Below are 15,664 nucleotides of genomic sequence, written 5' to 3' on the forward strand. Positions count from 1 at the left end.
GGCTAGTGTAGCTCAGAGGTTGAGCATCGACCTATGAACCAGGAGGTCAGGGTTCAATTCCAGGTCAGGGCACATGCCCGGGTTGTGGGCTTGATCCCTAGTGTGGCTTGTGGAGGAGGTAGCTGATCAATGATTCTCTCTCATCATTGATATTTCTATCTCTCTCTCCTTCTCCCTTCCTCTCTGAAAAAAAAGGTAATATAATATAATTGTTTTAAATATCTTTTTGAAATCATGGATTTCCTTCCCTTTCTTGTGAGTAAAAGCATTATTTTTCAATAGTAATGATTTCCCATTTGACTTTTTACAAATAAGAACTATGCCTTATGCATGTTGTGAGTGATTGCTTAGCCTTCATTCTAATTTAATATACGTATATTGCTAAGAATAACGGTTTTTTTTTTTAAATTAATAGTTGTTTTTTAATCTACAGGAAAACATCTTCATGTATGGAGGCAGAATTGAAACCAGCCAAGGCAATGTCACAGATGAGTTGTGGATTTTTAACATTCACAGTCAGTCCTGGAGCACAAAAACGCCCACTGTTCTTGGGCACGGGCAGCAGTACGCTGTGGAGGGGCACTCAGCACACATCATGGAGCTGGACAGCAGAGACGTTGTCATGATCATAATATTTGGATATTCTGCAATCTATGGTTATTCAAGCAGTGTACAGGAATACCATATCTGTGAGTTACTTTGAATGTGTACCTATAAACTCTTTCTTGATTGTGCACATTTTTATCTTTAAAATCTCCATATGAATTTAGTCAAATGGTTATTTGAAATAAGAATTATAAGCCAAGAATGAATACTTGTTAATATAATTTTTTTTTGATTTTGTGTTAGATTTTGTCCTTTAATACTTGTTTATCTTCTTAGGCAAATGTGGGGAAATGTTACCGAAGTTACATTTTCTGAGAACTGAGAATATTTTTAAATAAGTGAAATTCCAATAGGTGGTGCTACCTCTTTGGTTTTTACTCGTGGGCTAGGAGCTAAAACTAACCCAGGCTCTTTGCTATGCATTTCATGATTTAAAAAAAAGATTTTTATTGACTTCAGAGAAGAAGGGAGAAGGAGAGAGATAGGAACATCAGTAGTGAGACAGATTCATTGATCAGCTAGCTGCCTCTTGCATGCCCCATACAGGATTGAGCCTGCAACCTGGGCATGTGCTCTGATTGGGACTTGAACTGTGACCTCCTGGTTCATAGGTCGATGCTCAACCATTGAGCCATCCCGTCTGGGCAGGATTTTTTATTTCTCAGGGTTCTGTTCCTAGGCTTCCTGCAGTGTCTCTCTGTATGTATTAGTCTTTTAGCGGAAGCTCTTGAGAGTCTGTCGGCTTCTATGAGAGATTATTATCTGGTGCATGAAGGTGTTGGGAGCAATCTACATGTGACTGCATGATACTCTTAAATACTCTTCTTCGTTTTTCTGGCACTTTTTTAATTTAAATTCTTTATGAAATTTTCAAATAGTTGTAGTTTAAAAAAAAGTATGTCTGCAAATCTATGCACCCTATAGTCACTACTTAGATTCAAGAACATACTTCATATCTGGCCTTGACCAGTATTTTGAACTCAAGGTTTTGCTTTTTGTGTGGAACTAACTGTACAGGGTGATCTGTTTCTCCTCCATGTCGCCAGAACAGCTGGGCTGAAAGTGGGATATGCGTCCTCCTTCCTATAGTCATTTAGACTCTATTCCCACGCCCTCCCCCTTTGAACCACTCAGCTTTGAATCCTGTCATTGGACTGTACCACCTGTTTCTTCGCCGTCTTGTCTTCCGTTGCTCTTTAGGTCACTGTTTTATTCCTTGAAGGAAAAGCGTCTGGCTCACAGTCACTCCATCCCATCTACATTAACCAAATATTTCTATGATTTCAGTATCCACTGAAATAATTCTTCCAATACTTGGCTTCTCAATTTTTTTTTTTTTTGATCTCTCTCCCAAAGATCTTGTTTTCCATCCCACTTGAATCAGTCTTGCCCATTGTCCTACCTGCAGTGAATTCCCCAGTTCCCATTTCAGATCTCTTGCTCCAGTGCCTCCAACTTATCCTGTTAGTCCCCACACTGGGAATTCTTCACGATCAAGCCCCAATACACAGGACACTATTTCTACGACCTTAATCCATCCTATTTTGTTTCAAATACAGTTGACATTATCAGTATTTTATACTAGGGATTGACAGTCTATTTTATCGAGGGCAAGATAGTAAATATTTTAGTCTTTGTGGCCCATGCGCTCTTTGTCACAACTAATCAACTCTGCTGTGGAAGCAAAAAAGCCAACCCCGAGAGTCCATCAACAGATGGGCATGGCTTTGTTCCTGATTTTGCCCTCGTGTCTTAGTTTTTCTAGTTCTGCTCTAGAGAGAGTGTGTGTGCTACCGGGGCCTCGCAATCCTGGTCCAGGTTAATTTAACATTTTGGCATGTGGTTTACTTTGGACCTCAGATTTACGTTGAATTCTTGCCCCAAGATCTATGATCAAAAGTTCCCAGGAAAAATGAGATTTTTTTCTTTACATACAGCCAAGTGGAAATACACATTTTCTGTCTGCTTCTGAGCAGATTAAAAAATAACTCACTTTTTCATTGAGGATATAATCCTTCAGGGATCCTGACTTGGTATCGAAGTTCTCTGATCCAGTACCCACACAGGCTTACCTTCAGTCCTGGCCATTAAAACCAAATCCCTAGGCCGCCTGAGTGGTACATACCTTCCTTATCCTGCTTTTCCACCGAATACGGTTTCTGGCCCTCAGAATATATTTTCCTCTTTTTATACTAATCTTTTCTGCAGGAGAGTCTCATTTGGCCAGAGACATGGTCATGGCAGTTATGCTTTCGAGGGATGGCTAGGAAGGCACAGCAGATTAATTCTAATTTTCAATGGACGGTAAATATTGATAGTTTGTTTACTAATAAATTCACTGGCTGGTAGGTTTTGTTTTCCTTTTATTCTTTAAAAAATATTTTTTATTGATTTCAGAGAAGAAGGGAGAGATAGAAACATGAATGATGAGAGACTCATTGGTCTGTTACCTCTTGCACGCCCCCTACTGGAGGTCAAGCCTGCAACCCAGGCATGTGCCCTTGACCAGAATTGAACCCCGGACCCTTCAGTCCCCAGGCCAACGCTCCATATCCACTGAACCAAAGTGGCTAGGGCTAGGTTTTTGTTTTCATTTGGAATAATTTGATTACAGAACATCAATTGTAGTTTTGGTAAATTTTCAACTACTTCTATTGAGTTTTTTTTTTTTTTTTTTTTTTTTGGCTTATTCTATAATCAAAATACTATTTTAAAATAAATTTATCAACAGGGTATTTTTGGTTTGATTTTTTGGGTCTTATTAATGGCCATTACTTGTCAGGCACACTTATGAATGTAGTCTAAGATGAAAATGGGGAGAGTACACGATTTATTTATGAGTGTAATAAGAATAGCAGAATTAAAGGTGGAATTTAAATTCTGTGATTTAAGTACAAAGTAAAAGTCATCAATTTTTCTACAAAAGTATATTTTAATAATAAGATGAACTTATGTTATTTACACTTAATGCAGTTTGAATTCACTGCTTATTGTTGAAAGTGTGTGGTGTCAAAATAATCCATAATTACTTGCACTTTGAAAAGTACTTGCATAGAAAAGTAAATAGAACGATGGGGAACTATAGTTTAAAGCTGCCAGAATAATTAAGTTGTATATACAGCAGACAAGTGCTACTTCAGGGAATGATACTATAGTAAGTAGGGCTGCTGTGAACATAAATAATAGGATAATTTATCATCTTAGTTATAAGTAAAGACTTATCTCTTCAGAGACAGTTTAAAATATCCCCCCCCCCCCTGTTTATAGTGGGATTACTATACTACCATATAAGTTTAAGCTGTTTTTTTTTCTGACTGATTTTAATGGCTTCAACTACCCAAATGTAGGTTGGATTTGCTTTGAGAATCCTTACATGTTTAAAGCCTCTTGAAAACTGAGAATGCTTTGTTTAATTAAAGAAGGGACTCTTTTCCAGCACTATGGTGAAGATAACGGGAAAGAAAACTGAAATTATAATAGAGCAATTCATGACAACAGAGCATTTTACTAGGTAAAAATTTTCCCCGAACTATACTATAAGGACATTGATCTCCCCATTATGTAGAGATTTTTAAAAGAGACAAAAATTTTCTACTTAACACATTTCAAAATGACCACTTACTAAACTTTGAGTAACAATGAAAATAACTGTTCAGTATTTCTGGTTCGGTGCTTAGTGCCCTGAACCTTATTTGAGATTTTTGTAATAATATGGTTTAAAACCAAGAACCATCTAGTTAGCTTCAGTTATCTTAGTTTGAGTCTTATCCATTAACATCATAACAAACATTTAAGACACTAGAGAATATTTTTAGCTGTTGAGTTGAAAGTTTATGCGCATTTTCATTGCTGGTTTGAGTTTTAGAGGATCTTTTGAGCTCAGGAGTACCTCCATATATTGTAGCTACAGGATCACCCTTCCGGTTCCACATGGTTCCAGACATAAGCAGTAAAGACATCAGCAAGTAATGCATCAGGTCTTACTCCTTGCCTTTGCGGAACTTATTTCTAGTAGGGTGATACAGCCAATAAATAGTAAATATGATACAGATGTGCACGCTGTATGATATGTTAGAGGATAATAAATTTTATAAAAATAGAGCAAAGCAGAGGAGATTGAGAATTCTGAGGTGGCTGGGAAAGCCAGCAGGGTAAGCCTCAACGAGAAGATGAATTTTGATAAAAGAACTGCAGGAAGTGGAGGAGTTTGTTACGTAGATAATCTGTGGGGCGGGGAGTGTTTCCTAGAAGCAGGAACAGCTAGTGTAAAGACAAGAACATTGAGAGCATGTTCAGGGCACAGGAGTTTGGAGAGAGATTAAAAATTAACAGATGAGGACAGAGAAGTAATAAGGACCCAAATCATAGGGTTTTTGCACAGCTTTTGTTTCTTACTCTGAGGAAATGGAGAGATGTTGCAAGCTTTTGGGCAGAGCAACACATAATTTTTATTTATTTATTTTTATTATTATTATTTTTAATATATTTTATTGATTTTGTACAGAGAGGAAGGGAGAGAGATAGAGAGTTAGAATCATCGATGAGAGAGAGTCATCGATCAGCTGCTTCTTGAACACCTCCTACTGGGGATATGCCCGCAACCATGGTACATGCCCTTGACCGGAATCGAACCCGGGACCTTCCAGTCCCCAAGCCGACACTCTATCCATTGAGCCAAACTGGTTTCGGCAACACATAATTTTTAAATGAATCCTTCTGGCTGGGTTGAAAATAACCTTTGCGGAGGAAAGAACAGAAGCACAGTCCAGTCAGATTACTGTTGGCCTGGGCAGTGGTGATGGGCTTAGACCAGGGTGGTAGTATCCGAGTGAGGAGAATCAGTCCATCTGTTTTAGATGACCTTAGAGTGAAATGAATAGTATTTGCTGAGGGTTTGGATGTACAGTCTGAGATAAAAGAGAGGTGTCTAGGATGATTCCGGGGTTATTGGCCTGAGCAACTAGAAAGATGTCGTTGCCATCGACTGACATGTGGAAGATCCTGAGGCAGGTTTGAGGCAAAGGATGATTCAAGGTCAGGATTTCAGCTTGGATATTTATATGTGTGATATCCATTAGACATTACAGTGAAAATGTCAAGTAGATGTGTGGGTCTGGAGTTCTTCTGGGCGGGAGATGTAAATGTGGGAGTTTCGGGGATAGAGATAGATGGCATTTAAAGCCACGTGACCGGGTCAGATCACTAGGGAAATGGGTGCAGATAAAAAGAAAGAGCGGTCGAGCCCCAGGGTGTTCCAATGGTGAGAGGTAGGGGAGGAGGAGAAAATGAGCAAGAAAGAGTGCAGTGAACTGGATGCCAAATGAAGAAAGATTTTAAACAGAAGAGAGGTCATCTCTGTTAAATGCTGCTCTGCCAGTGGGTGAGGTAAGATGATCACTGAGGATTGACCTTGGATGTGGGACTGTGCAGGTCACTGGTGATCTGTATAAAAGAACAGCCTTTGTGTAGTGGTTGGGTAAAAGCCCAGTTGGATTAAAGAGGGAATTGGGCAGCTCTTTCCAGGAAACTTGCTTGTCAAGGGGAACAAACAAGTTAGCAGCAACTGGCAGGAGGCACAGGATCTTTCTACAGGGTTTTCACACAAGCGTACCACGAAACAAGGATTCGGGTGAAAGAACTTTATTTGGGAAAGGCCAGGTACACTATTATTATAGAATAGTTAAGAAGTAGTGCAGACAAGAGAAGGCAGCCTTCACATGCATAACCCAGGCCCAGAGATAATAGTGCTGTAGGCCTGGGGGAGAGGGGATGGAGGGAGTGAATGGAGGGAAGAAAGGGACATTAGTAATACTTTCAAAATAAAGATAAGTTTAGAAAAAGGGTCCATTAATAGAGACAACTACCAGAGTGGCGATGGAACTTTCCCAGGCTTTCCATCAACACGTAATCTTTGAAATTTCCTTCTTTAATTATAACGCTTGTAGTTAGTTGATGAATCTTGTAGGCTCTGTTCCCCAAATCAGTCTTTTCTTTAGCTGAGATAGGTTTCATTCAATGTGCTTGATTTACAGTTGACCTCTGAACAAGTTGGGTTTGGACTGCATGGGTCTACTTATGCACAGATTGTTTTTTTTCCGTAGATACCTGTACTGTTTTCCATCCATGGTTGGGATCTGTGGATGCAGAGAGCTGACTGTATGCTTGATCTGCACCATTTTACACCGGGGACTTGAACTTTCATGGGTTTTCATTTCCGTGGGGGGTCCTGGAACCAATCCTCGATGGATACTGAGGGACAGCAGGTGTAGTTGTTTTTGGGTAGTTAAAAGTTACACTCGGATATTCAACTACTTGAAGGGTTGGCACCCATAAGCCTGTTATTCAAGGCTCAACTGAGAATGGAAATGTGTGTAGGTAGATAACAGCAGAGTGTTTAAGGAAATAGCTTACGTGGAACACACACAAGTAGGTATGACAGGGAAATTTTTCATGAGGGTACCCTAACGTATAACTTCCAAGAGCAATGTAGGGCTATCAGCTGCTTAGAAGTGACAGTAATCAACTAGCTTCATGCACAGAATTATTGGAAAAATCAGGAAAACTCATAATGTAGAGATCAGCCTGCAGTAAAGGCACCGTAAACTTTTGTTTTATGTAACGAAGTGGAGGTAGACTCTATAATCATATTCTCATGAAAAGACTTGTTATTCTACAAGTGTGTTTACTGCCTTTTTCATTTTCTGGAAGTGGTTTAATTTTTCTTTAGATTCTTTGTTTATAACAGACTACGAAACACATACTGCTTTTTATAGTTATACTTTTCTAAGAAGTTTAAGGCACGAATCCTTCTGTATATCTCTCTGTTTGTGTACTTTCTAGTGAAGTGCCATGTATTAAATGCCTGATAAATATTTGAGGAGGAAGGAATAGGGTTGTCAGCAGTATTCCTTTTCTGCTTCTATTATACTTGGTCTTTAAAAATTTTAATACTATGTGGTCATCTGTAGCATTTTATTTTCTCTTGATGTTCAAGATTGAAAAATTTGCTCAACATTTTTCAAGAACATTAGCTATTGGTATTTTTTAAAATACGTAGCACTCTTGTTTACCTATACATAACTTTCTATTTATTAAAAAACATAACCATTTGTTGGATATTGCTTGTAATTTTTCTCTTTGTAATTATATTTAAATCAACATAGGAATAATCATGTCTTACTAATAGAACCACCCCCAATATATTTGATGGGAGGATATTTATTTTAAAAAGCATAGCCATTTGCTGTATCCCTTTAATTATTTCTTTCTAATCTGCTTATTAATTTTTTATTTTTCAAAAGTTTCCTGCCTCCACTATTCTGAAATCCAGAATATTTTATTATGTATTTGTTTTAAAAAATAGCTTTACCACATATCCATGTATGCTTGTATGACACACTGTTTTGTTCACTTGTTTTTGAATTTTTAAAAAGGAAATAATATTTTATGCAGTTTTCTGAGGTTTTCCTTCTTTCTTTTTTTAAGCAGGGTTCACCCATGTTTTTATGACTTACCACAGATAACTCCTTCGCATTTCTGTATTTTATTGTGTAACTCTACCACAGTTCACTTATCCTTTCTCTTGTGCATGAGCTGTTGGGTTGGATACCTGTCAAAAATCACCCACAGAAGCAATTTTGAAACATCTTGATAAAAATACTATATATTTAAAGATAAAGAAAAAATATTCAGGCTCTTCCAGCGGAAAGATGAAGTTTTTATAATGGCAAGAGGTTAGGTTAGTATCAGATTTCTCAAAAGCAACATAAATCTAGGCAAACATGGATTTTTTTCAGGAAAATGAAGGGAAGCAAGAATAGACTAAGTAAGGGTTTTATACCTTGCCAAACTGTCCTCCAAGTGGCAAGGCTATAGAAAAAAAAAGTTTGAGGTACCAGACTCAGATAAATCTGTCTCTATGTGGCCTCACCTCAGAAATCTGCTCCGTTAGAAATGTGCAGACTTCTTTTTTGGTAAAAGTCTAGATATAAGTAATTTAGGCCCTCTGACCTACCCGGCATCTGTTGTCACTGCTCAGCTCCGCCATTGAAGCTGCTCACAGACAGTGGAATAAAGGTGAGTAAACGAAGGAGCGTGGCTGTGCTTCAGGAAAACAGGCTTTACAGACAGTTGGGCTGGACTTGGTCCCTGGGCCGTGCTTTGCCAACCCCTCTCCTGGGGAATAAGCTTCATCACAGGAAGCGAAGAATGGGAACACTTCAAGTAAAAGGCTGATGGAGAACATTTAATTTTAGAGCTAAGTCTAAAACAAGGGCGGAGATGGCAGTAGACAGTTAGTATGCAAATGTTATGTGTTTTGTCCAAGTAGAAAGAATGCGATTGAAAATGGAAGGAGAAGAAGGGAAGCCAGTTAACTCTTGGTATTCAGTAAGGTTCTATCGGATCCAAGGATCCAATTTTACTTTTTGTTTGTTTGTTTTTGAGCAGGCCTAACTATCTGTGAAGGCTGTTGTTTTATACTAGAGGGCTGGTGTGTGAAATTTGTGCAGGGGGGTATCCCTTAGCCCTGCCTGCACCCTCTCCCGATCTCGGACCTCTTGGGGGATATCTGAGGAATCCCTGCTGGGTCAGGCCTAAACTGGCAGTCGGACACCCCTCTCGCAAACCGGGACAAACATCACTTATAGCAGGCTTGGCAAACTTTTTCTATAACGGTTCAGATAGCAAGTGTTTTAGTTTTATTTCAGTCACTCTGTCTCTGTTTCTTCTACTCAATTCTGCCATTGAAATTTGAAAGCAAGCCACAGATGATATATATGTGAATGAATTTGCCTTTGTGTCAATAAATCTTTATTTGAAGAAATGAGCAGCAGGCCATTATTTGGCCCTTGGACATAGGTTGCCAACCCCTGGCTTATGGTATTCTGAGTGGGAATACATACCCAAATCTAATCATCAAGCAGTATCATACAAACTTCAAATGAGGAATCTTTTATTTTAAAAAGGGGAGAATTTTATTCTTAAGAAATATCAGTGTCACTCGCTGAGCCACACTGGCTGGGCTGAAATTATTTTCAAATAAAGTGCTAAACATAGATTAGAGGAAGTCGATATATGTTTTTTATATTTGGTTGTATAGGACATATATTGGAACTGAAATTGTAAGAATTCCTGTGAAGTTGTTCAGGTGGAAAAAGAAACATCACTTTGTCCTTTCTGCTATTCTTTGAATTATGGCTTTTAGGGAATCTATAAATCTCAGAGGAGAATTATTGGATGGTTTTACTAACTTAGACCATAAAGCTCTTCTGGGTTAGTCCTGAGGGAAATTTACTTCACTTTAAGTTAGCGATACCTCATAAACTTTCTAAGAACTTCAATGTGAGTCTCAAGGTTAGTATAATATTAATGTTTTGCTTTAGTATTTTCATGCTTTCAGATTTTGGGAGGAGTAGTTGGGAAGCCATTGTTAATGTCATTTTATGTTAACTCTTTCTTTCAATTTGAAAACCATTAGATATGATTTTTCCAGAAAGTGAATTTTTTCTTCTGTGTGATTCTCTTCAGTTCTTAACATTACATATTTTTCAAAATTCTCCAGTGAATTTCAGTGGCGGATGGAATTTTGCTTTTCAGCAAATTGGTGCTTGAAAGTGTTGATCTATAGTACAGGCGTACTAGGTGGTGAGAATTGGGCATTTTTAATGGAAGAAATATCCCCATTAAAAATAATTCTGTCATCGGAATCATAAAGCATGGGCTTTACTGTACTCAAAGTAGACCTGGCATTTATTGTTGCATTTCATTTTCATTTGTGAAGAACTTTACAGGACTTATTAGGTAAAGTAAAACAATTTTAATGCAGCAAGTAAAATGTTTCAATAAATTGCCATGTCTTTGTGACAAAGGCTGCCACTAAGATTGTATGCATTTTTAAAAAATCTTTCTCAATGTCTCAGAAATTATCACAAAAGACTTTAGTTTTGATGAATAAAATCTATACTAATAATAGAGAAATATGCAAATTGGCTGGGACACTGTCACATAATGACCAATCAGGACAGGGGCGGGGCCACAGAGGAGAGCTCTCAGCATGCCTGTGCTGGGGGTCTGAAGGGCATGGGGAGGAAGGGAGAGCAATAGGCATTTAGGGGATCAGGTCAGGCGGGGAGAGCAGATGAGCAGTTAGAGGGGGTCAGGCCAGGAGGGGAGAGCAGTTCAGGCCATTAGGCCAGCTGGAGAGCAGTTAGGGGCATCAGGCAGGCAGGCAGGTGAGCAGTTAGAAGCCAGTGGTTCCAGATTGCAAGAGGGATTTAAATTGGAGAGGGTGCAGGCCAGGCTGGGGGACCCCTCCCCCATTCATGAATTTTGTGCACTGGGCCTCTAGTTATTAAATAATGTGCTTTTAAAACTGTTTATAAACTACATAAATATACACTGAGTGGCCAGATTATTATGATCTCTGAACACATAATAATCTGGCCACTCAGTGTGTGTGTGTGTGTATGTGTGTGTGTGTGTGTGTGCATATTAGAGGCCCTATGCATGAATTCATGCATGGGTGGGGCCCGGCCAGCCTGGCCAGGGGGAGGGGACATGGGCGATTGGCTGGCCTGCCTGCTGGTCGAACTTCTGGTGGAGGGGATAATTTGTTTATTTGTTTTTTTAAACAAATTAACAAGTTTGTTAATTTGTTTAACAATTTTCATATTAGCCTTTTATTATATAGGATATACACTGATTGGCCAGATTATTATTATGCTTTCAGAGATCATAACAATCTGGCCACTCAGTATATATATTTGAAAATGTGCATGAGTTAAGTTAAAAATTTTAGTAAGTGTGCATTTAGGATGCAGAAAATTCTGGTCTTTTGGTCTCTGCTTTACTTCCCCACAGTGGTAGAGATGTCAGTCCCTAACAGGCAGCCATTGTGTTGTCTTATGCATTTAAATGTAAGAATTTATATTAAGAAGGAATATGAAGTTATAATTTTTTCATGACCACGTAGAACCCCACAAATGAAATTTAGTCATTCTTCCACATACTGGCCCTGCAAATATTTTGAAATATGTTATTTTTCATTTATTTCTTATTCTTTAGATGGGCATATCTAGTTCTTCTAGTATTCACATTATAAGGTTTCATTAATATGTTATTTACAATATTAATATAGTAGCACAGACACTAGTGATATAAAGGATATTTTCCAATTTTACAAATAATAATAATAGCAAAGCTCACATTTACTGAAGCCTTACTCCATGCCAGGTGGTATTATAAACACTTTATACATACTGACTCTTCAAAGTGAACATGCAAAATATATGCTTTTAGCCCCATTTTACAGATAAAGGAACTGAGGACTGATGTCTGGCACAGCTGGCCATCAATGAAGCAGCTAGTCAAAGGATTATATAAAATACACATTGTCATCTTTTCCACCTCTGTGGACAGACTGTACTTTGTAATGACCCATTCAGACTTTACAGAGCTTCACAGAGCATGGTGTGGCACCTCATGTGACACCATTACTAGCCCTTGTTCTAAAGTTGTATTTTATTAATGTTTCTAATGCAACCTAAATTTATATTTTATACGAATAATATTCTGTGGACTTGTAGCTAGTCTAAAGGCAACAGAGCTTCTTCCTTGAACTTTAGTTGCTGCTTTTTATGTAAGTGGTTGCTGTGAAGTGAGGTCACTCTGCCCTGCACTTGTCGACTTACTGTTGTAACATCAATGAGGGTTTAATAAAAAAACAACAAAAAACAATAGTTTCAGCCCATCATTTGTTTTGGGTCACAATTCTGGCATCTAAGCATTTAGTTAGCTCTTTCTTTTGTTGGGCGAATGATCATGTGTTAAGTACAAGTTCTATGCCATCATTCTAGGAATTGACCAAAAAATGTTGCACGTAAATCTTGAATGTTTACCGAACCAAAATGATTTCTTGTAGCAAGTGTACATTTCTAAATGCAAAATAAAAAATGTAATGAGAATGTGGATTATAATTAATTTTACATTTCAAGTTTATCACCTGTATCTGAACAAAACCATTTCCTTAGTTTTTCAACTGAAACTACCATGGGTTCCCTGCCTGAAGTGCTTGAGAAGTGCTGCGCTGGTATCTAAGAGACCCCCTTTGGTGCTAGACCTGTGTTCAGAGCTATTACACTTCTAACGGTTTTCAGTGTTTCAGAAATAGTTGAGTGAAATACTGTTATTTCATGATGAACTATTCATTCCTAGTAAGGTGAATATAGATTTTTAAATAAACTTTGAATTTTGACACAATTTATAAATACTAAGTCTGTACCTAAGTCTGATGGTTTATTATTTGTTTTATTTCGTGTGTGTGTGTGTGTGTGTGTGTGTGTGTGTGTCTATGTGACTCTGTTTCTCTTTTCTTTCTTCTTAAACAACTTAGAATTTCATCTTGGTATACTTGTACTATTCTTGAGTGTATTTATTTGTATAGCTTTCTTAGAGGTTGCTCTGGATATGAAAATACACACAGTCATAATCACCTCATATCAACATTTTAAACCTTCAAGGGAAGCATGGCACCCTTCCTTTCATTTAGATTCCCTCATCTTCCCCACTTTTTAATACCATTGGCTTGAATATCAGATGATGCTATGGTTTTTGTTTTCTTCCTCAGGTATGATTTAGAAATCTCACAGAGGGCAAGGGTAGTGTGTGCTCATATTTCTGCTTTATTTATTGACCTTTTCTGATGTTCCAAGGATTTCTTCTTTCATTGCTTAATGCCTGTTTGAAGTGATAAAAGACAGCACAGAATTTGTTAAGGGCAGAGATCACATCCTTTTTTATATTTGTAATATCAGTGAGTAACTCAGAGCCTTTATATAGCAGGTGCTCATAAACTATTTATTACAGCTCTCTCCCTCCTCTCCCCCCACCCCCCGAGTTATTTACAAGTACAGAAATGTATGTCAGAATAGGCTTTTCCTTTTCCTCTTGCACACACAAATTTGGCATTTTCAGTATTTCAGAGTTTGATCTATAGAAAGGCCAGTCTTTTTCATCTTGAACCCCTAGCACCTAACATGGTAACTAGCTCAGATTTAATAATTGCTTCTTGATTAAGTGAATATTAAGTATACTATACCTTACTTATATAAAAAGGTGGCATTATAATTAACCAGGTGGTTTGATGATATATTAGTTATATTTATAAATACTAAAAATTCATGATTTACCTTCTTTCTCTTACAGCATCCAACACTTGGCTTGTTTCAGAAACTAAAGGCGCTATTGTTCAAGGTGGTTATGGTCATACCAGTGTGTATGATGAAATAACGAAGTCCATTTATGTTCATGGAGGTTATAAAGCATTACCAGGCAACAAGTATGGATTGGTGGATGATCTTTATAAATATGAAGTGAACACTAAGACTTGGTGAGTAGACGAGGCCAGAAGTATGTTGGGAAAATGTGTCACTGTTATAGTTTATATTTGTATAATAGTGGTGCTTATTAAATGTGTTCAGGGAGACATTCTTGGCCTTCTCCCATCTTCTATTGCAACTAGTGATACTCAATTATGCAGTAGAGGCGCAAAATAGTAGCTTTTCTATGTGGCCGTCATTACTGTAAAGGATGGACTTTACAGTGGGTTCTGATCCTGTAAGCATTGCTTATCGGTGCTGATATTACAATGTAATTCAGACAGGAAGTTTTGCTTACCACAAACTTTTAGGTAAGTTAGTATCTGTCTTGGGATTTGTTCTACTTTGTACTCATACTTTATTGTCACTTGTAAATTTTAAAACCATGTCTTCAGTTTTTTTATCTCATTCCCTGTGAAATACAAAGCTTGTGACATTTAGCTAGATTTTCCTTTGTTTGTCGTTATAAAAACGCTGCAGTGTACGTCTTATACTGGTCTGCTCAGGCACAAATGTAAGAGTTTCTTTCTCTAGGGTATGTACTTAACAATGAAATGGTGAATCTGAGGATATTCATATCCTCAAATTTACTGCCTGTTGCCTAATTGCTCCTCAAATGATTGTGCTGATGTGCGTTTCCACCAGCAAGGCCTGAATGTCCCTGTTTCTCCTTATTCTCACTAATAATACTTAGTAAAGGTGAGGATATTTCCTTTTTGCCAGAGTAATGTGTGTGAATGATACTGATATTTAAATACACACATCCCGATTACTGCTGTGAGTAAGCATCTTTTTATGTGTTCATTTACCACTTGTGTTTCCTGTGTAGTAAATTTCCTATTCCTAACCATAATGCTCTTTTTGTATTTGAAATATTATTATTGATTGATTAACCAGGAAAGTAATTTCTTTCTTTCTTTTTTTTTTCTTTTTCTTTTTTAAGATACTACACATTCTTTTAAACTTTTAGCACACATTCCAGAATGTGAAATGAAATACAGATTTTTACCAAATACCCCCTTCTGTTTCAAATATATATTCTATTTTTATATTTATTTGAAGATGGAATTTAAAAAAAATTAAGACTTTTTTAGGTGATCTTGCTCATTTTCATTATTTTTAGTCTAATAAAATTAAGTATTATTCTTTATATTTTTATAACTATTAACATTAATAAAATATCTTTTTGTTTTAGATAATCTATACATTGCATTTTATTTCCTATTTTAATATTGCTAACATTTCTTATTAACTTTTTGCTATGATAAAAAGAGGAGTTGTGTAGCAACTAAGGCACCATCAACTTGCTTAATATATTTTTGCATATATGTCAGATACTGAGTCATATCAAAAAGGAAAAGATAACTACTCTGCAAGATAGAGGCCATATAGTTCATGTTAATAATAACGGGCACAGTAGTGTTCAGGGAAAGAACTTATTCAAGTGAATGGATAAAAGAAGTACGCGTGTTATTTGAATGAAATAAAAAATGAGAGAGTTAGTTGTTGTTTACGATGTAATGAAATTTGATCAGATCTTACATGATTATCTACTTGAAAATTTTCCATAGTGAAATGTTGCATAGAAGAATATAATGATCAGTCTTGGCAATTTTAGCATATGCACAAGTAGCACTGTATACTTGTCCCTTAGGAGAATTTAATAAAATAATTTGTAAATT

General features: G+C 37.2%; 1 protein-coding gene across 1 annotated transcript in view; it reads left to right on the forward strand.

Moving 5' to 3' along the window:
- The window catches only part of ATRNL1 (attractin like 1), a 408,799-nt gene that overhangs the window by 45,437 nt on the left and 347,698 nt on the right, over positions 1 to 15,664 (forward strand). The window contains exons 8-9 of the mRNA XM_084903569.1: positions 434 to 689; positions 13,810 to 13,993. Coding sequence (XP_084759695.1) covers positions 434 to 689; positions 13,810 to 13,993 — 440 coding nt within the window. The remainder of the gene's footprint in view (positions 1 to 433; positions 690 to 13,809; positions 13,994 to 15,664) is intronic.

This window comes from Pipistrellus hanaki (genome assembly GCF_964339955.1).
Source record: "Pipistrellus hanaki genome assembly, chromosome: 14".
Taxonomy (NCBI): domain Eukaryota; kingdom Metazoa; phylum Chordata; class Mammalia; order Chiroptera; family Vespertilionidae; genus Pipistrellus; species Pipistrellus hanaki.